Source organism: Danio rerio, chromosome 4 (genome assembly GCF_049306965.1).
Source record: "Danio rerio strain Tuebingen ecotype United States chromosome 4, GRCz12tu, whole genome shotgun sequence".
NCBI classification, from domain to species: Eukaryota; Metazoa; Chordata; class Actinopteri; order Cypriniformes; family Danionidae; genus Danio; species Danio rerio.
This window is the reverse complement of record NC_133179.1, coordinates 57877644-57905601: the sequence shown is the minus strand read 5'-3', so window position 1 is coordinate 57905601 and position 27958 is coordinate 57877644. Positions and strand designations below refer to the sequence as shown.

At 35.5% G+C, this 27958-nt stretch overlaps 1 protein-coding gene, 2 long non-coding RNA genes and 3 other non-coding genes across 10 annotated transcripts in view; 2 read left to right on the top strand and 4 right to left on the bottom strand.

Moving 5' to 3' along the window:
• The first annotated feature begins 36 nt into the window (after positions 1 to 36).
• trnal-cag (transfer RNA leucine (anticodon CAG)) lies at positions 37 to 119 on the top strand. Its single transcript has one exon. It is a non-coding gene; the product is annotated as a tRNA-Leu (tRNA).
• Positions 120 to 1195: 1076 nt separating this feature from the next.
• trnav-cac (transfer RNA valine (anticodon CAC)) lies at positions 1196 to 1268 on the bottom strand. Its single transcript has one exon. It is a non-coding gene; the product is annotated as a tRNA-Val (tRNA).
• A 104-nt stretch (positions 1269 to 1372) lies between these two features.
• Positions 1373 to 1445, bottom strand: trnav-aac (transfer RNA valine (anticodon AAC)). Its single transcript has one exon. It is a non-coding gene; the product is annotated as a tRNA-Val (tRNA).
• A 3219-nt stretch (positions 1446 to 4664) lies between these two features.
• Positions 4665 to 14259, bottom strand: zgc:173619. 3 transcript variants are annotated; one of them, XM_073945362.1, is made up of 4 exons: positions 14228 to 14259; positions 13945 to 13995; positions 11124 to 11273; positions 4665 to 6884 (listed from the first exon to the last, which is right to left on the bottom strand). In XM_073945362.1, the coding sequence occupies exons 3-4, from the start codon at positions 11206 to 11208 to the stop codon at positions 6316 to 6318; spliced, it is 654 nt and encodes a 217-aa protein (XP_073801463.1). In that variant the 5' UTR covers positions 11209 to 11273; positions 13945 to 13995; positions 14228 to 14259; the 3' UTR covers positions 4665 to 6315. The 3 variants fall into 3 exon arrangements, with proteins under 3 accessions (XP_073801463.1, XP_068075571.1, NP_001103210.2); XM_068219470.2 differs by lacking the exons at positions 13945 to 13995; positions 14228 to 14259 and adding an exon at positions 11581 to 11636; NM_001109740.2 differs by lacking the exons at positions 13945 to 13995; positions 14228 to 14259 and having other exon boundaries at positions 5999 to 6884.
• A 1209-nt stretch (positions 14260 to 15468) lies between these two features.
• Positions 15469 to 27816, bottom strand: LOC137491144 (uncharacterized). Of its 2 annotated transcripts, none has more exons than XR_012402758.1 (5): positions 27765 to 27816; positions 27230 to 27286; positions 26622 to 26734; positions 26267 to 26497; positions 15469 to 15663 (listed from the first exon to the last, which is right to left on the bottom strand). It is a non-coding gene; the product is annotated as an uncharacterized lncRNA (long non-coding RNA). The 2 variants fall into 2 exon arrangements; XR_012402760.1 differs by having other exon boundaries at positions 26267 to 26392.
• Positions 19608 to 27958, top strand: part of LOC137491172 (uncharacterized) — a 122382-nt gene continuing 114031 nt past the window's right edge. Inside the window, exons 1-2 of one of the 2 annotated variants that reach the window (XR_012402798.1) lie at positions 19608 to 19929; positions 25908 to 26156. This is a non-coding gene — a long non-coding RNA (uncharacterized lncRNA). Of the gene's footprint in view, positions 19930 to 25629; positions 26157 to 27958 lie in introns of those variants that run through there. The other variant, XR_011011155.2, reaches the window with a different exon arrangement.

Here is a 27958-nt window from a genome sequence, read left to right as displayed (position 1 = left end):
GTGGCTCCCAGGAGACAGCTCCTGCCAAGCTTGCATGTCAGGATGGCCGAGCGGTCTAAGGCGCTGCGTTCAGGTCGCAGTCTCCCCTGGAGGCGTGGGTTCGAATCCCACTTCTGACAAACCGAGCCTGCGGCAGTGCGCTCAGGCTGAATTCTTTAACTCTCTGCCCCCATGTCCGAATGATACAGTAACACTGACAAAGTGCCGCATCACGCGGGCTTTAATGCAAGTGCACTGAAAGGGGATCAAAAGAATTGTCCTGGGATGGTGTTGCTTTTTAAGGTTTGCAGGGCATTTTTTTCGTCAAATCCTCGTACAACGTCAAGTCATGACATTTGACAGATCCATGCCCTTGTATCGTGGATCATCCAGTGAGCAGAGAGCCAATTGAGAATGTGCGTAAAAGCAAATCTGAATGTTTCCGCCCAGTTGCTAACAGGAGACCCTCCGCTTGTAAAGCCATCGTGATAACCACAGGAGCCTCCGGTTAGGGTGAGAGCACTGTCTTGTGGTGCCAGCGCAGAGAGACGGAAAGTCACTTTCCACAATGTTTTCATTCAATGTTCTACGCTGGTGGAATCACCTTCCCATTCCCACTCGGATTACGGATACACCGGTGTCCTTCAAACGACAGCTAACACCCATCTCTTCAGAGTACACCCGAACCCCGGTGAATATCCCTCTCTCTAAAGAAAACGAAACTCCTACTCCAGCACTAAATTCTCTGAGCACAAACAAATTACTTGGAATAAATAGCCCTTTTTCGTATGCATTGCCTCATCTTGTTGAATACCTCCACTATTGTATGTCGCTTTGGACAAAAGTGTCCGCTAATTGTATGCTTCCGCCCAGTTTCGAACAGGAGACCTTTAGCGTGTAATGCAAACATGATAAACACTACACTACGGAAACCAATAGGCCAGTGCTGCTTCAAGTATTTATAGTCTTTTTTTATAGAGCTGTCTTGTACGGTCTGCACCGTGAAGGGCCAGCAAACGCACTGGCCACCTGCTCATGCACAACACAAAGCTAAAAGAAATCAGATTCTACGCAAGTTTGCGACACCGCGAGGGGCGGTAAACACTGAGCTGAATTCAAACTTCTAGCCTCACACCGCTCTGCAGAAAGAATGTTTTCAGTGAACGTCAGTACTCAACAGAAGCCTGATTTGACAATTGTCATAAAAGCCAGAGGTTGTTTCCGCCCAGTTTCGAACTGGGGACCTTTCGCGTGTGAGGCGAACGTGATAACCACTACACTACGGAAACCTTCAAGCAGATCGAGCTGATAACCCTTTTTGATTGGGTGCCTGTCGACGATCATTGCTGGTGCGGCAGTGGATGCTATTATTTTCTCGCCAAAAGAAGAGCACTGTTTCTGCTCGGTTTCGAACCGAGGACCTTTCGCGTGTTAGGCGAACGTGATGACCACTACACTACAGAAACCCCACAAGTGCTTTCACCAGCGAAGTTAGGCCTGCAAGGATAAAACAAGGCGTACGCGTTGGTCAATCGAGCGGACAAATCCAACTCGGCGTGACAAGCTCCCTGCAGGTATTAGGGCCAATTTACAATCCGGGCCCGACACAGCTGTACAGGTCCTTGCGAAATGTCCCCTTTCGTCACATTTGAAGCACCTGAATTCTGGGCGTTCCTTCATCACATTTTCTGAGCTCATGCATAGTCGACAGGTTTTTACCTGATTGGTGTGCATGACTCTAAAGTGCTGTGGCCCTTCTGCCGTCTTGATCACATGTTTTTGGATTTGTCAGGGAAACCAGAGCACCCAGAGGAAACCCACACGAACATGGGGAGAACATGCAAACTCCACACAGAAAAACCAACTGACCCAGCTTAGGCTCGAACTAGTGACCTTCTTGCTGTAAGGCGAACATGCTACCCACTGCACCACCATGCAGCCACCATACACATTTTTTCCTAAAATGTATATATATTTTAAGTCTTAGCTCTGCAATTTAACTATTTTTGTGGCAAATATTTTTTCATTATCTTTCAAACAGTAGGCTGAAAAAAAAAACTAATTTTAGAATAACAATTAAATTGCCGGCAATGTGGTGGCGCTGAGGGTAGAACGTTCGCCTCACAGTAAGAAATTTGTTGGTTCGAGCCTCAGCTAGGTCAGGTGGCATTTCTGTGTGGAGTTTGCATGTTCTCCCTGTGTTTGTGTGGGTGTCCTCTGGGTGCTCTGGTTTCCTCCACAAATCCAAAGACATTTGGTACAGGTAAATTGAGTAGGCTCAAATATATATATGTGTGTGTGTTTGGATGTTTCCCAGTGATGCATTGCAGCTGGAAGGGCATCTGTTGTGTAAAACATGGATGGTGCTGGATAAGCTCTTGGGTTATTCCAATGTAGCAACTCCAGACTAATAAAGGGACTAAGCTGAAAAAAAAATTAATGAATTTAGTCGGAATATAAAGGTTTTTGCATCTGATTTCAATATTATTATTTTTTTGGAATTATAAGCTAAGCTTATTGTGCTGTAGGTTTTTGCTTCTACATTTTACCAACAGTAAACCGGAGCATTATTGAACAAAGAAACATACAAAAGAACCCTTCCTTTTCATTGATACAACCTTTATGCAAAAATCTCCAAAAATGAGGTCTCTACACTTTTGAGCGAACTCTGTTCATTTTCCTGGTGTGAAGCTGATTCTGTTAAATTGCTCCCTGTTCGCAAAGTACAGCTCTGCAATTGCAGCGAGCTGGGCCACTGCATTTTGAGAGACACCTTCTCTCTGGAACGCTCTGGTCATGGTTGCTCCACGTCTTGTCAGCTTTAAAAGCCTTTTGTAGCATGTATGACATCACAAACATTATTAGCTGAAAAACTATTTAAAACAATTAATACCTTTATGACCAAATAATTACAATGCAACCACCTATCGTAAGCCTAATGAGCACGTAAAATTATATAAGTATCAAATGCACATTTGTTTGTGTGTGTGTGTGTGAGTGAAAGACAGCATGTAGTAGTGTGTGTAAGAGAGAGAGCCAGTACATGTTTATGAGAAAGCATGTAGAAGTGTGTGTGTGAGAGGGAGGGCTTATCTTTGTGAGTGAGAGCATGTACATGTGTCTGTGAGATGTCGATGTGTTTGTGTTGGCAACATTGTATCATTTACAGTCATGCTAAAAAAGTATTTCTGAATTGAATTGAGATAGAATGTAAGTGTGTGAGAGAGAGCATGTACAAGAGTGAGTGTGTTAGTGAGAGTGTGTACAAGTGTGTGTGTGTGTGAGTGAGACTAGTTAGTTAGTGTTGTGCTGAAATTTGATATGTCCTGAAAACTTGTCAGACCAAACAGTTATTTACTTTTTGGTTTTATTTATTTAATAAATATATATGGTATTTAAGCAAAGTTTTAGGGGAACTGGATATAATTATAAAGAATAATATTTTTTTTTACATAATATAATCATTTTTATTTTTTTATTTAATTTTAAATAATAATAGGCCTACACACACAGTCTAAAAATTGATTATTAAGCATGTAATATACACCCAGTCTAAAGCATGAAGTTTCCAGAAGCACTCAAACTGCTCAATGCTGGGCTAATGCTGAGGTTTCATCTTTGGGTAGAGACTCAATAATATCCATCTGCACAGTGTGACATCACATTCGACCGGCGTGCGCGTGTGTGTGTGGCTTTTTTTCTGTGTTAGTGGGTGAGGCCGCAGGTTTCAAATCTCCCGGGTTTGCGCACGCAACTACTTGTGTTTCGTAGATACAACATCATGAAACATCTAATGACTCGTTATCAAGATGACTCATTTGAAGCACTATGAGTCGACTCTTTTATTGATGAATCAACAGTTTTAAACATTGTACACTTACAGATTTAAGCCTTAGCTGCATATTTCACTTCACTTAGAGCTGTGTTACACACTACATGGAAGGGCATTTTCAAAAAACCATAATATGGGCTCTTTAACAAAATAAATACACTATTTAAATAAAATAGAAATCAACAAGTAAAATAGAAGAAACTGTAGAACTATTATGGTTATAAACAATATAAATACACACACATGTGAAGGTCCATCTATTAGTCCCATGACGGAACTAACAGCAAGGGTGAAGGTTAAATGCGTTGAAGCCTTTTAGCACATGTGAAAAGAAATATTTTTGTTCGTTATAATTTATTTTAATTTGTTTCTAGCTCTGAATTTTAATCTGTCTCCAATTTATAATAATTTTAGATTTAGATTAATCTAATTCAAGCTGATTACCTTATAGGTTGTGATAAGGTCTAATTTAGATTGATTAACCTAATAAATCCTTATATTTAATTAATGTTTCATCGTTTACTCAAAGTCGCTTAGAGTCAGTATGCTGGCCAGTTTCATCTGCTCACGGACATATCATCGCCAGTTCCGATTCTTAGCAGATAAGCTAATTTCCTTTAAGTAATAATAGGCTGCACCATGCTTGCTCATACTTAAAGAAAGTTTGATTTAGCCCCTAGATGATATCATACCCCTAGATTATATCATCAGTGATTGTCAGAAATCAACAAGTCTCTAATGCTGTGCCCATGCTCCATCCATTGTGCCTAAATAGATGACTAATCCTGGTTGTAGGCTGCGGAAACGTCAGCCTAAACAATCTACTACATTTAAATGATTTCGGGAGATATTAGAGTTAAACAAGAATTTTACATTTATTTGTCAGGAAAAGATTTTCCATTGCAGTTCACATAATTAAACAAAATAAGCCAATCAAGATTGTACAACATCAATTACTCAAAGATACATTTAAGAGTTAAAGAGGAATACCTGAACATGTAGAAATACATTGCAGCATATAAGTCCTGATGCAGAGCTCAGAGACTCACAACCTGCAATGGGGTATCCAGTTTACAGGATCCCAAGGACACTTCTGCACCCTTTGCCTAAATACTCAAATCATCTTAAATTCAAGACAATAAAAGCTTCACCAAGACTCTTGCCTGGTCATGAGTTGATGCGAAGACCATTTTGCCTGGAGTGGAGCATCTGGCAAAGATCATATCAAAGTCAAAACCCAAGTTAACTGATATAAAGGAGATTGTAAAATATTACAGTGAAATTACTTTACCAATCACACAGAGACATTTAAAATCACACCAAACATGAATAAAAAGCCACAGATACACCGTATTAAGAATTTAAACATTCGGTGTGGAATGTGAGTGAGCTGCTCTGGTGGAGAAGGTAAAGTCCAGGGCAAAGAGGGCGACTCAGGATGCATGATCGAGACAACCTGAACAACTGGTTTTCTAGCTGATCTTCTTCTCACATTAGAAAGTTTATTGTTTTAGTGACTGACCATTCTCATGGTCTTGTCTCGCGTGGAGTTCCATAACAGTTTGCAGATTTTAATATTATGGAGAGATATAGCCATCCTTACATTATTATGTGCATATCTAATCGTAAACTGTAGTTCCACTGTACACTGCAACGAGAACCTCAGTCAATAATATTTATGTAAAACTGAATTTTTGTTGCATCATATGATTATATTTTAAACTTTTCATAAAATCATCAAACAATGTGAACTTAAATAGCATTTTCTAACAAATAAAAGAAGTTCTGTCCTATTTTCACTAAGTTATTGTTACTTTTTTCCTACTGGATATGTGGTTTATATCTAGTATATATATATTGATTTGTCTATTTGCTGGCTTGCTATCAGAAAACAAACACTAAGCTAGGGGATAGATTAATTAAATTCTACAATTACAAGTGATTTGTAATTTGTTCTTTTATACCCCATTTTTGTTTGATAATGTTTTTCTATGCAGACTTTATGTATTGGTCTAATATTTGTATAAAGATAGTTTGCATTTGCATTTACTCATTTAGCATCTTTTATCCTGCGACAACAACTAATGACAAAAGAAGAAACAGACTCAGCCTACCAAAAGTTCAGAGATTGGGTTTTTAAATGCTCACAAACCTTAAGCCAAGTCCAACAAGTAAAGCCACACAATGTTGTTTTAAAGCTTATTTAATTTTTTTTTTTTTTTAAATGCACTGTTCTATTCTCAAGTCTCAAGTCAATGTTTATAAAACAATAAACAACAATTAAACAGTGTTTAAGTGTCTAATGCTGGCAGCATCATATGTTACAAAACTATTAACAAAGACTATTTGATTTATTAAATAACTCATCTCTTATGCTTCCCATCACTATTGAGTATGCAAAATTCTGTTGTACGCCACTGTGAAAAGGGGCGGGATTAAACAAGAAGATTAGACATGAATGGTTTCTTTCCAGTGTGGATCCTCATGTGTCGATTAAGGTTTGATTATTGGTTGAAACTCTTTCCACACTGAGTGCATGTGAATGGTTTCTCTTCAGTGTGGATCCTCATGTGTTGCTTAAAGTTTGATGATTGCCTGAAACTCTTCCCACACTGAGAGCATGTGAATGGTTTCTCTCCAGTGTGGATCCTCATGTGTTGATGAAGGTGTGATGAGCAGTAAAAACTCTTCCCACACTGAGGGCATGTGAATGGTTTCTCTCCAGTGTGAATCCTCATATGTTGATGAAGGTCTGATGAGCGGTTAAAACTTTTCCCACATTGAGTGCATTTGAATGGTTTCTCTCCAGTGTGGATCATCATGTGATTATAAAGGTTTGATGATTGGTTGAAACTCTTCCCACACTGATTGCATGTGTATGGTTTCTCTCCAGTGTGGATCCTCATGTGAATCTTAAGATTGTGTTTTCTTCCAAAACTCTTTCCACACTGAGTGCAGGTGAAATGATTCTTGTCTCTCCTTTTCAAAATATCATCAGTCTGTAAATTATTTTTTTCCTCAATTTTGACATGATGTTCCTCCTCTTTACTCTCCTCATTCTCTTCAATTAGGTCTGAAAAAAACACTAGTTGTTATCAAGTCTGAAAAACTCTTATCAAAAGCTGAAAAGTGAAAAGACACTGGAAACATTGGCTACACACACTGTAATTTTGATGCACAGTAAATGTAAAATAAATCAAATCATATTGTGTTTGGTCCATTAACGTGTACACATTTAAGCAGATTCAATTCAATTAATCTTTATTTATCTAGTGCTTTTACAATGTAAATTGTTTCAAAACCGCTTAACATAGATGTTATAGTTTATGGATATGCATGAACTCTGCTGACATGGTTCCGGTAGAATATCAGTCAGGTTCTTTATGTCCGCATTGCGCGTTCTACAGCAAAAATTTAATTTTTACCTAAACGCATCAGAGGATGGCAAAGAAGGGAGATTTACTCTTAAATTGATGAGTATCTAGTGCCAGTGAATGTCCAGCATCATGAACAACATTATTGTTCAGTTCCAGAACCCACAATAGTTTTTTAATACACCAGATCAGTCTGACAGTCTCCGTGAAGAGGTGGAATCACTAAAAGGAGACTGCTTCGATGCTGCTTTTATTGCTGTTATAAGGTTCTAAAGGTACAGTTAAAAAATTATGTACTAGAATTTACATCATTTAGAATGTAATAGGCAAATAACAGTCTGAAACAAATGTGTCAAGCGCAAGTATTTATATGCAAAACCTAATCAGAGTACCCGAGGTACCGATGGGTGTTACGGCCCTGGATTACTATATGAGGGGTGCCAAACACACCGTGTGAAGTACTGCTCATAAGCACCAATCACCTATTGTGCAGTTCTGTACACTGGAGACCTCTTTGGTTACTGAAACAGCTTTGGCTATCAGTAATGAAGATATTTCTACATTAGAAATATTGCCACCACACAGTGTTGGGCAGTAGCGTCGCTGCAAGTAGTGACGCTACTAGCTTATCTACATTTCTCAGTAGTGTGGTGGTAGCGTCACTACTTTTTAAATTAAATAGCTTTTGTGTAGCAAAGCTATTATTTTAGTCAAGTAGCGTTCACACAAGCTACATTTACCGATCGCAGAACAATAAGTGACAGTACTGACATTCACGGAGCTGTGAGGCCGGTGTCTAGCCGATGAAACTAAATCCATAATGAGGCGAGAAAGACAATTTCTTTTTTTTCCTGTTTTACGGTGGTCAGGATTCTGTTTATCCAGAGTTAGGGTGCTTTCACACCTGTGAATAGATTCAGTTGTTCCGAAACAGAGATTACAAATGTTACATTGTTGCTCTTTGCTCTTGGAGCGGTTTGCTTTCACACTGCAAAGTTTCTAAACGGACTAAAAGAGCTAAAACAAGTCACGTGCGAGTAAACTCTCCTTGGTCAGTGTCAGGGTTTATTTTGCAGCATCCCGCTAAGCTGTCAGGAGAGGTGGTGGTTTGGTGGTGATTAACAGGGTGCACACGCGTGACGTGTCTGAGGAGAGATGCAGTGAGGAGAGGTGAGAAGGGTGCGTGACGATGCCTATTTGAGGACCGGGAGGGAGACGCGAGATTACCGGGAGATCATCACTCATTTGCGGGCATCTGGAGACTCGCGAAACTTCCCGCCCTATTCATAACTCTCTCTTCATATAGCCGTAAGCCTATTACATATCCATAAAACACTGTGATATAACCGCGCTCGGATCGGATCGGATCGCTTTCTCACTGCAATCGAACCGCTCCAGGGTTCGTTTCAATCGAGCCGAGACCACCACATTCAAGCAATCTCGGAGCGATTACTTTGGCGCGGAACAGAGCGCAATTGCCCTTTCACACATGCCAAACAAACCGCGCTAACTGGGCAAACGAGATACGTTCCAAAACAAAAGTGTAGGTGTGAAAGCACCCTTAGAATGACCCAGGGTTAACAATTTTTTGCATATCATCAGCATGCTGTAATCCATTTCTTAATCAGCAAAAGTCATTTTTAGACTAGTTTGTTGGCCACTTGAAGTCAGTGCAATGCTAAATGTTATTGTTCCACTATAATTTTTTTTCCCCTCATGCCGTCCCACAGCAACATTATATAGTTTAGAATACTGTACAATGTTTTATAATAATTAATTACTTTAGTGTCCATTTCATTCAGCAGATTTCAAATTAGTGCATAGTGCATTAGTAAATAATTAAACCATTATGATAAATGGAGTTAAAATGACCTTTTTGAATATAAAGTGGAAAGTTTTATTGAGATGGATTGTTAGTGATTTTATGGGTTTTGGCCAGATTGGGTAGCAAAACATGAACAAAGGAAAATGAAGACTTGTTTAAAAAGATTTAGGACCTACAACACAATATTTCAGTAAATTTAGGACTTTTTAAAGCCTGAAATTTAGATTTTGGAATTTACGACATTTTAAGACCCAGCGGAAACCCTGTTTAAAATAGTCCTGGTAATTATTATAATAATGATGTAATTCTAACTCAAATACTATCTGTGAGAACTAGCAAAAACTTCTAGAAACAACTTTAAACCCATAAAGTTTATCGAAAAAAGGGGAATTGTGATCAACGTGACATATGCAAATGGAAAGTACTAAGCCAACACCCTCACTGTAATAGCAGATATCTTCTATGGCAGGGGTGTCCAAACTTTTTGGGCCGAGGGCCAGATGCAAAAACAAATGTTGTCCCGGGCCAAATTTTACATACATCACACAGACACGCATATATGTATATATATATATATATATATATATATATATATATATATATATATATATATATGGATGGATGGATGGATGTGTGCGTGTATGTTATTAAGAAATTATTTTATTTTGGTCGTCCAACTGTGTTTCTAGAAAGACTTACGTTTTTAAAAAACTTGAATCTTCTCTGGGCAAATTACAGTTGCAACACTCATCCTTTATAAATTCTCCTTCAGTGAAGGGTTTCCTGTGCTGTGCGATTACCTGAGCTACCTCATAACTAGCCAAACTGCAAAAAATGCTTTTCTTACTTAGATGTTTTGTTGTCTTGTTTTGAGTCCAAATATCTAAAGATTCTCAAAAAATTGTCTTGTTTTGAGAAATAAAATGCTAATAGTTTCCTTAATATGCAAATTTTTCCTTAAAAAAAGCAAATTAATCTGCCAATGGGGTAAGCAAAATAATCTTATGTCAAAAGGAAAAACAAGATTATTTTGCTTACCCCATTGGCAGATTATTTTTGTTTGTTTTAAGGAAAAACTCACTTAATATTGGCATTTTATTTCTCAAAACAAATTAGAAAATTCTCCTTTATTTTAGATTTTTTAGATATTTGGACTTGAAACAAGACAAAAATATAAATAAATAAAAACATTTTTTTGCAGTGCAGTGTAGAATTTTCTTGCACTTTAATAGCAAAAAAACTGCTGTTGTTGAGCTGATAGGGCGCTGCTAATTGTTTTACTTTCTGATCTCATTCGGCACCAGTGTAAGAGCTGAAGGCCTGATGCTTTGTTTCATAATGTCTTTTAAAATTATATTCCTTCATTACTGCAACTGATTCCTGGCAAATTAAACAGATACATTTCCCGCTGACCTCTGTGAAGAAAAATTATTTGCCCCAACGTGACTGAAACTTCTTGCACTGACAGTTGATTTTCCTTTTTCTTGGTGCGCCATGGCTCGCCAAAATTTGATTATCAATTATGTTTCCTTCAGTTTGGTTGGTTAGTTTTACTTCATAACAAGAAGTAATGCCTAATTGAAGGCATGTAATAGCAACACCCGGTGGTTATTTATTGAATTACGTCTATTTTTGTATAGCGGCCAGATTCTATTAATATTTATAAAAAGCCTCGCGGGCCGCCACAAAACTGATTGCTGGCCGCAGATGGCCCACGGGCCGTAGTTTGGACACCCCTGTTCTATGGGAATACTGTAAGTCAAATATCCTCAGCTCAGTTAAACTTTTTTATTTATTTATTGTTTTTATTTATTTTATATAGTGCCGGTGCTTAAGGACACTTTACAAACAGTAGGAGAACAAGAAAAGCAATAACCTTAAGAAGGTAAAGAAAATGGGAGACTAATAATACATAAAATGAATGACAAAAGACATGAGAAGAAGTAACAAAAGAAACTCGTTCCAGTCTTTCAATGAGTGCTTATGCGAATTAAGGAGAACTAGGCAGCACACAATTAGAACTGCAAGATGGATTAAATTAGTGTTCTTATCATTAAAATATATCTGAATGAGGATCAAATGACTGAGTTGGTCTTTGAGAATGAAAACCAACCTGTTTGTTCCTGCAGATCTTCCTGTTTGACTGTGAATGTTTCTTTAATCTTCACATCTTCACTCTCCTCTTTAATAAACGCCATCTTTATAACAGTGTGGAGATCAGTCGCTTCAGCAGGAGTTTTTCTCTGTGTTTGGACACTTTATTCTGTTTAAAATGAACAAAACAATAAAAATCTCCTGTTTAAAACAAAACAAAATAACTTCTCTTCAACACTTGCTTCAACAGTTTCTTTATATGAGAGTCATTAACAAAAAGAAATCAGGTAAAGGAAAAGGTCATTAAAATATGTATTACACACATTTCTGTTAACTTATTCAAACAATAGACCTTCATTACTGTGAGTAAAATAGTACTACGTTGTATACAGGGTTAAATAATATTGTAAACAGCAGGTTCATAATTTAGCTTTAATCAATCAGATTATATTTCTGTAAACGTTTTAAACACAAACCTTCCTCCAGTTGAATTCTAGCGTAGGAGCGGCGCAGCCTTATGACGTCACACACCACGCCAAAATAAAAGTCTTTTTTGTTTAGCTTTTTTTTGCCACTTACTGTTGCAGTCATGACTTATTGATACATTTCTCCCTCGTTTTCCACTTTCCATTATATCTGCTCTCTCTCTCTATCACACACACACACACACACACACACAACTAGAGAGGCACAGATAAACAGTATTTGAAGTTGATCAAAACCTTTAATCTAAACTTTTTTACGACAATTTTGAAAAACTTTTTTTAATCCACTTTATAATGACTTGCAGGTCTAAAACACACTACTATTAATATCCAAATCTCATCCCTGTAATTATGACATCTACTTTCCTATTTCTACAACTTCATAGGCTATATTTAGGGTTTTAGTGCAGTCTAGGCACTCAGGCTTTGTCCACCACCTGTTTCAATCCCCTGAGAACTTTGCTCATCTTCAGAACACAAATGAAGACTTTTTAGATGAAATCTGAGAGTCCCGAGATGCTTAAAGTCCAGAAAAGGAACCAAAAACAAGTGGTTCAATTGTAATGGAGCCCCAAGAACACTTTGTGCCGTTGAACCATAGTTGCTGTTTTTTGCCGCTGTATTCTTCAGTATATCTTCATTTGCATTCAGCAGAAGAAACTCAAACAGGTTTGGATCAAGTAGAGGATAAGTAAATGACAGAATTGTAATTTTTATGTGTACTACCCTTAATGCTTCTTAAAGTAAAGGTAAAGTTAAATAGTATTACTGAAGATATTGCTAAAGAATGGCAAGAAACGTAGAATACAGATAATAAGAGACGACAATTCATATGAAAGGGTGCCATTTCCACATTGCAATTTTCTAAATTCTCATTAAGTACAAAAAATTAAAAAAAAACTACAACTTGCAAGATATCTTAACCCTCCAAAACAGCTATTTTCCCACCTCAGGCTCAAAATCCTTATTAATTGTTGCGTTTCTTTAGGCAAGAGAGCCTCTCTTGTACCACATTGTTACGCACAATATGTATATAACAGTAGTAAAAAAACGAATTGCTTTTTAATTTTAAATGTTTTCCAAATAATAAAATGTCCTCTTTTATGCAGCTATCAATAAAAAGTCTGTAGTTTAATTACTTTTTTTATTATAAAAATTTTTACTTTAAAAATAAATTTGACATCTCAATTGCCTCATTGTTTTCACTGAAAAAACAAACTAAAAAAATACAAATCAAGTTCCATTTTTATTCATTAAATCTACACAGCAAGAACATCATTCAACATTCATTTATGTAACATTTCATTTCCTTTTCATAAACCTTTTATGAAAATGACAGTGTGGCATCTGCTGTAACGGGGTTGTTCACTGTGACAGGGTGGTAAGGACAATGTGTTTTAAAAGTAATTTAACCAGTGTAAACCTTTTAACAGGTTCATTATTGAAGTTAAAAATATATCACTTTTATTTTGGGGTATGTAAAATTAGACCGAGGCAGTGGCGCAGTAGGTAGTGCTGTCGCATTACAGCAAGAAGGTTGCTGGTTCGAACCTCGGCTCAGTTGGCGTTTCTTTGTGGAGTTTGGGTTTCCGTGTGGGTTTCCTCTGGGTGCTCTGGTTTACCCCACAGTCCAAAGACATGCGGTACAGGTGAATTGGGTGGGCTAAATTATCCATTGTGTGTGTGTGAATGTGTATGGATGTTTCCCAGAGATGGGTTGCGGCTGGAAGGGCATCCGCTGAGTAAAAACTTGCTGGATAAGTTGGCGGTTCATTCTGCTGTGGCGACCCCGGATTAATAAAGGGACTAAGAAAATGAATGAAAAAATTAATGAATAAAATTAGACCAGAGGTAAGATGAACCACCTGGATCAGTTGGCGCATTTCTGTGTGGAGTTTGCATGTTCTCCCCGTGTTGGTCTGGGTTTTCTCCGGTTTCCCCTACAAGTTCAAACACATGTGGTATAGGTGAATTGGGTAAGCAAAATTGTCCTTAGTGTATATGTGTGAATGAGTATATGTGTTTCCCATGATGGAAGGGCATCCGCTGCGTAAAACATATGCTGGATAAGTTGGTGGTTCGTTCTGTTGTGGTAACCCCAGATTAATAAAGGGACTAAGCCAAAAAAGAATGAGTGCTGATGTAACGCTTTTCTTCCTGATGACACAAATCACTCAGGCGGACACAGAGAACTGCGTTCTGCGTTGTTTATTCTGTAACAGAAATATACATCCTCTGGCAACAGTATGCATTTAAACATGCATTGCCTTTCTGTATTCAGCAACCATTTTCTGCTGTGTTGCCACATAAAGTCATTTTAGCAAAACATTATTTATTTACAAAAGTTCAACATACCTGTAACAGAAATATACATCCTCTGGCAACAGTATGCATTTAAACATGCATCTAAAAAAAAACCAAACAAATAGTAAGAAATCACCCCTGCACATACTAATGTCATCATTCCAGCTACACATAGCATGAGCAAATTAAACCACACAAAGTTTGTCACACACGGCAATCATTCGACAGATTTGATCTAAAACATCACTTAATGTTCATATTGGGCTTGTATGTGTTATTAATATGTGTTAAAATACAAAATTTGTCACATTTAGGTGGAGCACATTTTACCTACCGCCTTTCTGTATTCAGCAACCATTTTCAGCTGTAGGCGGGGCTTTGCAGGTGAAAGGTAAGAGAAACAATCAAACACTGTTGCCACAAGAGGTCTCTCAACAACCACAAAATAAACAAAATAACCCATTTTGGTGAAAGACAATTAAACATTATTTTAACCGTTACACTGAGCACTGTATGTCCAATAATGTTTAATCTGAACTGTGTACTACTCTTGATGGAAACAGATCTGTCTGCAATTGTTATAAAATGTGAATTTTTTTTATTAAAAACAGATTATGAATGTTTGAGTGAAGGATAATCAGTGAATGACTAAAACTGAGTGTGTGAAAGAGAAAGTAATGAAGTGTTTGAGAAACCAAACAGAGTTAAATTAAAAGAAAATGACTAAATGAATTGATTAGCCCTATATTAGAGTCTTTGATTTCATACATTCATCTTCTTTTCTGCCTAGTCCCTTTATTAATTTAGGGTTGCCACAGCGGAACGAACCGCCAACTTTTCCAGCACATGTTTTACGCAGCGGATGCCCTTCCAGCCGCAACCCATCCCTGGTAAATATCCATACACACCCACTCACACTCATACACTACAGACAATTTAGCTTACCCAATTCACCTGTACCGCATGTCTTTGGACTGTGGGGGAAACCGGAGCAAGCAGAGGAAACCCACACTAACTCAGGGAGAACATGCAAACTCCACACAGAAATGCCAACTGACCCAGCCATGGCTCAAACCAGCGACCTTCTTGCTGTGAGGCGACAGCAATACCCACTGCGTCACTGAGTCACCCCTCTTTGATTTTTATACATCTTCACATTCAAATAGGATGCAGAACCATGCCATCACATCCCCCACCCAGCAATAGTTCGTCGAAAAGACGTCGAAAAGACGACTTTGTCAGACGTCCAAACAACGTGGAAAACAGGTGGGAAAGTGAAAGACGAAACTACGTCTTTTTAACGTCGTCGAAAAGACGTAATTGTAAGACGTCCAAACAACGTGGAAAACAGGTGGGAATGTGAAAGGTGAAAAGACGTCTTTTTCATGTCGTCGAAAAGACGTAATTGTAAGACGTCCAAACAACGTGGAAAACAGGTGGGAAAGTGAAAGGTGAAAAGACGTCTTTTTCATGTCGTCGAAAATACGTCAATTTTAAGTCGAAATCTGGTTGTGAGAAATACCTTTATAAACGTTTTAGAAAATTCACATAATTCAGAAATTCAACATTTTGTTTAAAAATATTATTTATTAGCCTAATATTTGCAGACAAAAGTAATGACAAAACATGTATTGGTCAATTTAACATTAACAACAACAAAAGCATCAGATAGTGTTTTCAGCTCTGCGTCTGCCACCGCCACACCGTACAGGTGATCTCTCAAGGCCCTGTAAATTCGGTGGCTGTTGTGTCGCAGTTTGGCTGCACCTGCTATAACAAAGAAAAACTCTGTTTTAGTTGATATAATGCACATCCTTATGTGTTATTTTAAGAAAATTAACGTGACATTCAAATAATAAATGCTATTTTGACTGCATGATACACACGTTTTTGTTTAAGGACACATTTCAGTTAATTTAACCATACTTTTTATTGTATTATTATTTATTTTTAAGAAATGGAAAGAGATGGCAAAATACACACATCCTACTCAAGAAAAAGTGATACTGATGCTTAAAACAACTCTGGTAAAAGTTGAAGTAGCCTACTGACTGCACATTTGTAGTCAAATATGGCCTCAAACACGTAATAAAAAAAAGTTTCTATTACTACCTGTTTTTCATGCAGGTAACTAGACTCACATCCAGGCCCGGCGCCAGGAATCAGAACTGAGGGGGCATTTTTAATCCATAGGGGGGCACTAGACCTGGTGGCTGATTTTGGTCTCTCTTGTTCCTTTCATTTAGGCTATTTATTCACATTTATTATTCCTTTACTTTGTTACTGACCTAAGGCAGTATTATACGTTTTAATAGTAATATTAATATGCACATTGTCGCTATTACTGATTTTATTAATGATGGTAATGCAACGATACCGCTTATTAATGCAGACGGATCATGGCTTCAGTGCCAAACGAGTGCTTTAAATCATATGTTTTTCTCCTTATTTATTTCAATTTTATTTCAAATAGCAGGCATATGAATGTTTAAAGTTTTAGGTAAAGACGTCAAATTATGCCCACACATGCAAGCTGACCCACGATCAGACTATTCGTATAACCGGTAAATAAATATAAATCAGCTTAACCGAGTCATCCCGCTTTGCGGAGCCTATTATCCAACCAACATCAGTGTTAGGGAAAAGCTAAATGTTACCCTAATGTCATTCAAAACAATTACTTCGTTACATTTTAAGGCATTAGTGTAGCCAGAAAAATACCTAAAAAATATGCCTAAATTCAGTTATTACCGTGAAAATTTGTTTGGCACGGATAACAGGCAACTTAATAGGCTATAAAACTTTTTTCATCATTTTAAATGTAAAAATAAAGATTTATCTTATGCTATCGTAAGTGTTTTTTTTTCGTGATATTGTCTGCTTGTCATTTGTAAACCATCATAAACCATTAGGTTACTAGGCCTACCCGTCATTTTATTTATTAATTTATAATAAATTAACATTTTTAGTTATTTAAATTTTAATAACTTGTTTTCAGGTTATTTTTATTTTAGGGCCATGAGCTACAAGTCAAAACAAATTCGATATGCTGTAATATATTTAATGTTGTTTAATTTTGCATAAGCAAATAGCAGTATAGCCTTAATTACACATTTTTAAAAGATTGTGAGAGGTTTCTCGGTTGATCCGCTGTAATTGCACTTAAACACTATATACCTATTCCATTTATAACACTGCAAACTTGACTTCGCAGGCTGGTCATCTTTAAATGCAAAAGGCATTTATTATACCTAGACTGCTGCTGCATATGGGATGTTTCTCTACACAACTGTAAAAGTGCGCTTTTTAGCAATGTCAAAATGAAAGCAAACATTCAAAGGGCTATGCGTTGTCAAATTTAGCTTAATTGTAATCATAGTAATAATAATAATAATAATAATAATAATGAATAAATTAAAATAATATTTATAGTGTAGCCTACTGTGGGACTGTGCAGTGAACTATTTATTTTTATTAAAACATTTTATTAGGCTACATCTTCCCGAACAACTAATGTGAAAATGACTGGCAGTTGAGTCTCTGCTAAAATTTATTTAACAGCAAATTTCTTCTGCGTTTCTTCCTTTTAGAGCTCAAGAGAGTTGTGTTTAAAGATTTAGTTGACCAAAACATGTAATTAATTAAGCTGATCGTCTCATGTCACCCACTTTTCTCCCTTGTGAGTTGAGTGCGCCTCCATCGCCGTGTCCACGTTTTATTTTCGGGCGCACCTGACCTGACGCGGGGACCGGATCTCTGGACTATAGGACTAGCTTTAATCTCACAATTTTCATAATTTAATTGCTATATATATATATATACACTGTTAAAAATTGTCCCGTTAAAAAACAGTAAAATACTGGCAGCTGCAGTTGCCAGCAATGTACTGTTATTTTACAGTATGTTGCTGTAAAAATACATGGACTACATTGATATACACAATACTCAACTGAACTCATTTTGCTCACTGAAAGCAACTGCCTCAACTTGGTCAACTGCTGAATGAGTTTATGAAGTAATGTGCTATATATGCTTAGAAGCATACTTATAATGATAACTTATTTTAGTTAATTAAAAAAGTTCGGTTAAACTCTAATGTCTTATTTTTCACAACAGCACACATACATGTAAATCTGGAATCACCAGAGAGATTCTGACTGCATCAGCAACTAAACAGCCGCTATCTTTAAATAGAAAAAAAACATGCAGAATAACATCAGCAGTTCATCTTTAACTCTTACACTGGCTCTACTCTCCTCCACAACGGTGACACACAGAAGAAATTAGCTTCAGGTTTTACAGTAAAATACTGTTTTTTCCTTGATTTAACGGTAATCTACTGGCAGCTGTGGTTGCCAGCAATATACTGTTTTTTTACAGTCTACTTCCGTTGTGTAAATTAACAGTATATTACTTTTTACAGTATTTTACACTGTGTTTTTACCTCTCACACCTTTAACCCTTTAAACCCCAAAGCATATACTTCAGTTTTAATTGAAGTGTCCACACTACTGAGTGTTCAAGAAACATGGAGTAAAGCTTAAGTAAATTCATTAATTAACTGACTAATTAAATGATAATTGAGGATTAACAATGAATAAATGAAGAAATAGTGAAGGGAAAAAACAAGAACAGAACATACAAAACTTTAGTCACAGCTTTATAATGAAATAACCTGAAGAACAACAAATGATTAAATCATTTAAATGATCAGCGGATGATTAAACAACTCTACAAACATCATCACCAGCTACACTTATTACTTAATACATGTATTGTTGTATAACATCTACTAAAGTTCTTCTTGAGAAAAAGTGAAAGTTTTACGTCACCATCATGGAGAACAGAGTTTGCTTTAGTTGGGCTCTTAGCCCTGTCATTTTTAACATTTATATATCTTGGCTGCTGCAATTGTTAAGAACTTTGTTTAAAAAGCTCCTTTGTTGTGGCAAGCCAGCCAAAAACCTTAAGATCTGGTGATGTTCATGTTGCTATTAAATGGCAGAGTCTGTTCTCATTTAGTATAATATAATTTACTGCTCCTATTCAATGATAAATCTATTGTTTTACATTATATGTCTATATATGGCAATGATTTCTGGAAGTTTTTAAGAATATCTTGGACAATAACACTGCTCTATGGTGTAAATTGCACTCAAAGAGACATCAATAATCAGCATATGAACCTCAATAATGGTGACAACTAACAAAATTAACAGTTTAACTAAACAGGCAACTGAAAGTCTAAACATAAACAAAAGCAGAATCAAACACAAATAAAGAAAACTGTAAGACCATTATACAACATTTATTTATACCGCAATGCATGCTGGGATATTTGTACCGTGCCCCTCCCAGCATGCATTGCAGCATGAAACATTTGAGATGTTACCATTGTTGAGATACAAGGTCAGATTCATGAGGTCTGAGTGTGTATTTGTCATAACTGAACTGTTTTTGTATGTTTTTTCTTAACTGATAAGTAATTACAGAGGTATCTTTTCTGTTTCCACTTCTCATTAATTAAATTAATACCTGCATCTAAGCATAAAATCTATTGCATGAGGCCCTTCTTCCAGATATATAACAAAACATTTATAAGAATTAATTTCAGACAAATAGATTTCTCTATTTATTGACTTCCCAACTTTATTGCTATGGTTCCAACGTTTTGTAAACTCTGTATTACAGCAATTGGAAAGTCTTATTGAACGAGTTCAAGGGTGAAGAGCCCAACTAAATCAGCCCCTCACTCCATTACGGTGACATAAAAAAACGCCTTAATTTCTGTTGGATCTCATTGAGAATTGTATGGAAGTCAAATCAGTCAGTAATAAGTGTGTGTCTGCTGTTGTTTGTGGAGTTGTTTAATGATCCTCTGCTGAGGCTGAAGCTGTTTTATTTTATTTGATTTTATTTAATGTTGTAACTCAAGTCACTGTATTTCTTGTTTATTTTCTTCAGTAATTGTGATTATTAACAGCAGGTGTTCATCAGTGTCTGAATTCACTCATTAGTGTTCATTAACTCTGTCAGGTGAACTATATTAGTTAACTAGTGTATGAAATAGTGAACAAGGACACAAAGTGTGATTTCAAACACAGACTTCAAAACATCGAATCTGAACTCTGTTAGCTCAGTTTTCTGCAGTTGGTTACTTTCTCGAAAACAAAAATGTTATTTAGAAAGCACTGTTTTTAACAGAATATTACTGTTTTAGTGAAAAAACATTATTTTACTGAAGAATCTGACCGTTTTTTAACAGCAATTTTTTACAGTGTATATATATATATATATATCATATATTTTAAAATATTTAAATGTGTGTTCTAAAGGTTGGAACGACGGGAGAGTTTGTAATTAATGACAGAAAGAATTTTAAGTTTTTACTTATCCCCCTATGCCCTATTCATTTAGAACAATATAACATTTAAACATTGAATGATTAAAAATAAAAAAGCATTAAGATCATCTCTCTTAGGTGTAATTTGCTTTTTACCTATATTTACAGTTTAGTTTTAGCGATCTTCATATTTACAGTTGTGCTCCCTTTGCAGTGCACTTTAAAAACACTGATGTCATTTTGAACACAGCCTCAAGTGAAAGCTATAGGTGACCTATTATTTAAAAGCGGAATTTATGTTACATTTCCAAAGCTTGTGAAAACAAAAAGCATGCGTGAATTATTTTAATTTATAGTAGGTTATTTATTAAATATCTGTACTGCATATGACATGGGCCTGCCGGTTAGAACTTTCTGCTCTGGTTTACAAGTGTCAAATTGTAAAAGTAGACTTTTCTAAAAATAAATAAACAATACCCTACTTATTATTATTATTAATAATAATAACAACAACAACAACAACAACAACAACAACAACAACAAGAATCTCCATCATCATCATTAATATTATTATTAAATTATGTTTTTTTCTTCACTTCTAATACACAAAAATAAAAATAATAGTTATTATCATCATTATCATCATTAGTATTATTGAATTATTATTTTTAAATTTCATAATATATAATAAATATTAAATTTCATTTTATAATAAATCGCCTAGTATTTATTTATTCATATGATTTATTTGCAGAATCTGGGGGCAACACAACTAATTTATACATGCACCTTTAACGCACCTATACTTGATGTTTAACTCTGGGTGGGTCGCCGGTAGATAAGATCAATAGCCATAAATCCGCAATGCATACTCTCATTTTAAAAATCACGCGACCATCATCTTACAATTTTAAATAATAAATAATCTTTTTTATTAAAACGAGTGATGAAGCAATGCAGCGCCATTAATAAGCCTAGCCAACTGCAGAGAAACAAAGCAACCATTGCGGCATCCGCAGTGATTACTTTTTCCGAAGTTCAGCTCTTCTGTTTTGCACTTGTTTATTATGCGTTTATTGTTAAAAAATCAATAATGAATAGGCCGACAAGAGTGTATTCTGTGTGTGTGCGTATGTTATCACTGAACAGAAAGTTGCTTTGTCTGTCTGGCAATATTTCGGCTTTTAATCGAACGAAAAGTTAATTTAGATGAGCCAATATTTTTAAAAAAATGCAGTAAAGTAACTTTGACATGAGGCCACACATCGAATCTGGGGTCTGATCTCATCTCGTTCTCTCTCGCTGTCATCCAGACACTTGATACAGACGCCACACAGTCCCAAAACGGTACCAGCTGACAGGTAGAATAGCTGAAGCTTTTGCGAAATCTGTCAAAATACAGCGCTGAAATTAACAGGCATATGTCTTTGAGCCAAAAAAGTCTTTCTGTAGGATATGTAAAAATGCAAGAGCCAGTGTAGAAGTTGTGTCGCCTAATAATTATATTTATTCTAATAAAATGAAAACCAAAATAAACAATTCATTGCATTTTTTGTTTGATAAAAATATACAGAAACGAAAAAAAAATCAAAGGGTGGCTAGTTTTTATTAATGTGTTTTAATATTAATAAAAATATGCTCAGCCTATTTAAGCTTAATGGTTACACCGCCAATAAATGTCTCAGTCATTTTAAACATGCAATTCATAACACACCAGCAGGGCTGCGTTTCTCAAACAACTCACCACTGCACTATCATACGATGCATTGTTTGGGGAAAGAACTATGTAGTGACGAATGTTTCCCAAAATTCTCTGTCGCTTACCCATCTCTTGAACCACGTTAGTTATATCGTAAAAGGCCCATATGTTTTAAACGGGGAGAAACTACTTTTTTAAAAGAAGAACCCCATCATTTATTTGTGCAAATAATATTGTTTTACAAGCACGCATTTAAAATAAAAATACTAAAAATATTAGTTTTGCCAAAAACATGCACTCGCTTTTTATATTAACTGACATATATATTACTGACTAATAATATTGAGAATGTGACATATACTAAATCAAATCACTTACAAAAGCTAACACGTATTCTATATTCATATATTAATCATATGAATAAATGAATAATGAGGCTGTTTATTATAAAATGTATTTTTTATTATATATTAGGAAATGAAAAAAATCCTAATTTAATCATAATATTAATAATACCAATGATGATCATGATGAGGATGATGATCTGAAAGATAACATTATTAGCGTGAAAAACAAATTATATATATATATATATATATATATATATATATATATATATATATATATATATATATATATATATATATATATATATTAGCAATAAACTGTAGTATGGTTCAAAAACATATTTTTACTATAGTTTTTTCATGCGAGTAGCTTACAGTTGTTACGTCAATGGCAGAAAATATATTTCAGTTCAGTAGAAAACTTATTTCTCCTTTGTATTATAGTATCAATTAAAAAAATGCAGATTTCCTTTATGTCTCACATTCATATTTTTTATTTCCTGCTCTCCATCTTAATTTTATGAGTCACCAGAATCTCTTGATTACACCCAAAGTTCTGCTGATAATTTTTTTTTTTTGCAAGCATTCACTTTAATAAGTCAATAACAGATTATTAATATCAAATTAAAGATCATTTCACCAAGCTCATACCACAGTGCTAAAAAACATGATGCTTTTGATTTATACAACTAACAATCTCCCTAATAGAGCATGTGCTGACTACTGACAATTTGTAAAGGTAAAAAACAATATAAGTACTGTTCAGTAACACTCTTTTTACTAATACGGTTCAAGTATAATTGAATAAGACTCCCAATTTATGAATAGTTAACTGGTAATCTGGAACCTTCAACCTTCATTAAAATCTAAATTGTTAAAAAAGTTATATTACTGAATAAAAAAAGTTAATATATGGACAACTAGTATACATTTGTCTTCTTTTGATACACAATTTTAAACATGTGGTTAAAAACTTATCTTAATTAATGGCTTAAAATTATCTTTTATATTTTTTTGGTAGGCCAGAGAAAAAGTTGGCAGGACAAGTAAAAATCTAATTCTCATTCTCATTAAAATTCAAATGTGCATGGTTTTAAGACAATTACTTTGGATTTATATATATATATATATATATATATATATATATATATATATATATATATATATATATATAATGTTTATAATGTAGGTAAAACTTTCTTTTACAACCCGCAAAGTACCGCATAGGTACAGTGAAATTACCGTGTACTTTTCAGTACGTATTGTATAAGTATAATGAACGTATGTGTAGGTATGTGTAGGTAAGGGAACAAACTGTAATGCTTGGGTAATAAGGGGGTAACAACCAGATATTCAGCATGAAATCTACCTCGTAAGTACAGTGAAATAACGGTGTACTTTTCTGTACATAAAATTAACGTTTGCGTACACTGTTAAAAATTGTCCCGTTAAAAAACAGTAAAATACTGGCAGCTGCAGTTGCCAGCAATGTACTGTTATTTTACAGTATGTTGCTGTAAAAATACATGGACTACATTGATTTACACAATACTCAAGTGAACTCATTTCCTGAACTCACTGAACTCACTGCCTCAACTTGGTCAACTGCTGAATGAGTTTATGAAGTAATGTGCTATATATGCTTAGAAGCATACTTATAATGATAACTTATTTTAGTTAATTAGAAAAGTTTGGTTTAACTCTAATGTCTTATTTTTCACAACAGCACACATACATGTAAATCTGGAATCACCAGAGAGATTCTGACTGCATCAGCAACTAAACAGCCGCTGTCTTTAAACAGAGAAACATGCAGAATAACATCAGCAGCTCATTGTTCATCTTTAACTCATACACTGGCTCTACTCTCCTCCACAACGGTGACAGACAGAAGAAATTAGCTTCAGGTCTTACAGTAAAATACTGTTTTTTCCTTGATTTAACAGTAATCTACTGGCAGCTGTGGTTGCCAGCAATATACTGTTTTTTTACAGTCTATTTCCGTAGTGTAAATTAACAGTATATTACTGTTAAAATACATTTTTACACTGTGTTTTTACCTCTCACACCTTTAACCCTTTAAACCCCAGAGCATATACTTCAGTTTTTATTGAAGTGTCCACACTACTGAGTGTTCAAGAAACATGGAGCAAAGCTGAAGTAAATTCATTAATTAACTGACTAATTAAATGATAATTGAGGATTAACAATGAACAAATGAAGAAATACTGAAGGGAAAAAACAAGAACTGAACAAACAAAACTTTAGTCACAGCTTTATAATGAAATAACCTGAAGAACAACAAATGATTAAATCATTTAAATGATCAGCGGATGATTAAACAACTCTACAAACATCATCACCAGCTACACTTATTACTTAACACATGTATTTTTGTATAACATTTACTAAAGTTCTTCTTGAGAAAAAGTGAAAGTTTTACGTCACCATCATGGAGAACAGAGTTTGCTTTAGTTGGGCTCTCAGCCCTGTCATTTTTATCATTTATATATCGTGGCTGCTGCAATTGTTAAGAACTTTGTTTAAAAAGCTCCTTTGTTGTGGCAAGCCAGCCAAAAACCTAAATAAGATCTGGTGATGTTCATGTTGCCATTAAATGGCAGAGTCTGTTCTCATTTAGTATAATAAAATTTACTGCTCCTATTCAATGTTAAATCTATTGTTTTACATTATATGTATATATATGGCAATGATTTCTGGAAGTTTTTAAGAATACCTTGGACAATAACACTGCTCTATGGTGTAAATCACACTCAAAGAGACATCAATAATCAGCATATGAACCTCAATAATGGTGAAAACAAAATTAACAGTTTAACTCACAAACAGGCAACTGAAAGTCTAAACATAAACAACAGCAGAATCAAACACAAATAAAGAAAACTGTGAGACCATTATACAACATTTATTTATACCGAAATGCATGCTGGGATATTTGTACAGTGCCACTCCCAGCATGCATTGCATGAAACATTTGAGATGTTACCATTGTTGAGATACAAGGTCAGATTCATGAGGTCTGAGTGTGTATTTGTCATAACTTAACTGTTAAGTAATTACGGAGTTTTCTGTTTCCACTTCTCATTAATTAAATTAATACCTGTAACTAAGCATAAAATCTATTGCATGAGGCCCTTCATCCAGATTTATACCAACACATTTATCAGAACTAATTTCAGACAAATAGATTTCTCTATTTATTGACTTCCCAACTTTATTGCTATAGTACAAACGTTTTGTAAACTCTGTATTCAAGTAGATGGAAAGTCTTCTTAAAAGAGTTCAAGGGTGAAGAACCCAACTAAATCAGCCCCTCACTCCATTACGGTGACACAAAAAACACCTTAATTTCTGTTGGATCTCAATGAGAATAGTATGGAAGTCAAATCAGTCAGTAATAAGTGTGTGTCTGCTGTTGTTTGTGGAGTTGTTTAATGATCCTCTGCTGAGACTGAAGGTGTTTTATTTTATTTTATTTTATTTAATGTTGTAACTCAAGTCACTGTTTGTGTTTCTTGTTTATTTTCTTCAGTAATTGTAATTATTAACAGCAGGTGTTCATCAGTGTCTGAATTCACTCATTAGTGTTCATTAACTCTGTCAGGTGAACTATATTAGTTAACTAGTGTATGAAATAGTGAACAAGGGCACAAAGTGTGATTTCAAACACAGACTTCAAAACATCGAATCTGAACTCTGTTAGCTCACAGTTTTCTGCAGTTGGTTACTTTCTCGAAAACAAAAATGTTACCCAGAAAGCACTGTTTTTAACAGAATATTACTGTTTTAGTGAAAAAACATTATTTTACCGTAGAATCTGACCGTTTTTTAACAGCAATTTTTTACAGTGTAGGTACACTATATGTACAGAAAAGCACGCCGTTATTTCACTGTAGGGGTACTTTGCGGATTGTAAAAGAAAGCGTTACCGTCATGGGTGCTGTTGTTTTACTACAGTAATACCTTCAGATTCTGCGCTGCAGTGGCGCCTCACAGCAAGAAGGTCGTTGGTTCGAGCCTTGGCTGGGTCAGTTGGCGTCTCTGTGTGGAGTTTGCGTGGGTTTCCTCCAGGTGCTCCGGTTTCCCCCACTGTCCAAAGATATGCGGTACAAGTAAATTGGGTAGGCTAAAATTGTCCGTAGTGAATGAGTGTGGATGTTTCCCAGAGATGGATTGAGGCTGGAAGGGCATCCGCTGCATAAAAACGTGCTGGATAAGTTGGCGGTTCATTCCGCTGTGGTGACCCCAGATTAATAAAGGCACTAAGCCGAAAAGAAAATGGATAAATGACTGAATGAATAAAAGAATGAATGAATACCTTCAGAGAACATAGTAGTCAGTGATCAACATAAGCAGAGTGTGGTGTAGTCAGAACTGGAACAGAAGTCTAAGCGCACACGATGATGTTTTCAATTGGAGATTCCAGCGAAACTGCCATTAAAAAGTTATAAGAAAAATAACATGTTAATCAGTATGACATCTCACCTGGTATCTACTATTACAAAGTACAATTCCATTAATATAAATGTCCAATCCACAGTATCTGTACCATAAACTAGCCACAATTTTGACTCCTCACTCAGTATATTAAGTTGCATGGTATTTTGTGAGAAATCCAATGATCTTGTTTGGATTGCATTTCCTTGTGAAATTATAAAAAGCTTCATGATATAATAAAAAAAAATGAATGCGTTTACAAACATTTTTAAAGATACTTTTATGAGTAAACTGCATTAACGTGAATCGAAAGAGAAGGATGTAGACAAAATTATTTTTAATAAACAGGAAAAAAAAACTTACACCAGAACATAGCACAGCAATCAGAAAAAAACAGACAAGCATGGTTTGTGAACAAAGGAAATCAGAAAAGAATAAAACCACAAAGAATTAACTTGACTAGCGATAGGGTAACGTTAGACAACTTACGAAATGGCAAAGCTTCCCCATTGAATGCTGCTAGCTTCTCTGGCGAGGAGACCATCACTCAATTTACAAACAGAGCAACAAAACCGTGAACCGACAGCGATTCACTTTGTTAGGATTATTACATGTTAAAAAATGTTAGCTCGATGATAAGCACCATTAATGCTATTTGCGAAGTGCTTAATTCTTATAACGTTAAGTTAGCCTTTAACGTTATAGCCGGAGCAATATTTTTTGCTCATTCCAAGTCGATTTAACAGATCATCTTATATTTTTACAAAGATTAGAAAGCAATGAAGACATAAAATTAAGTAATTTTGCTGAAATCGCCAAATAAATAACCAAAACAGCTATTATTCATTAGCTGTTGTCAATGACCTCGTCACTAGGGCGACATAAAAACGTATAAAGTGGTTAAGTGTTCATTAAAAAATTATTATAATGTAAAACGTTACACATCTAAAGTTCAATTCAACATAAATTATAAGTAAAACGACAAATAAAACATGTGAAACGTCGAATATCGTAACTTACTTACCTTTGATTACCGTTCCGCCCGTTGCTTGTGTCCGTTATTTAATTCAAATGATGAGCCCGCGCACGCACGTCACGCTGACTCGCGCAGAAGAGTTCCTGGCTGTGTTCTATTGCCACTTATCCCCCCTACGGTCTATTCATTTAGAACATTCTAACATTCAAAGTTGGAATTATTGAATATAAAAAAAGCATTAA

Coding starts and splice junctions, on each gene's coding strand:
- zgc:173619 (XM_073945362.1), bottom strand. CDS start 11,208: ATGGCGTTTATTAAAGAGGAGAGTGAAGATGTGAAGATTAAAGAAACA. Junction 6,885..11,123: donor AGATCTGCAGGAACAAACAG/GTTGGTTTTCAT, acceptor TGTTTTTTTCAG/ACCTAATTGAAGAGAATGAG.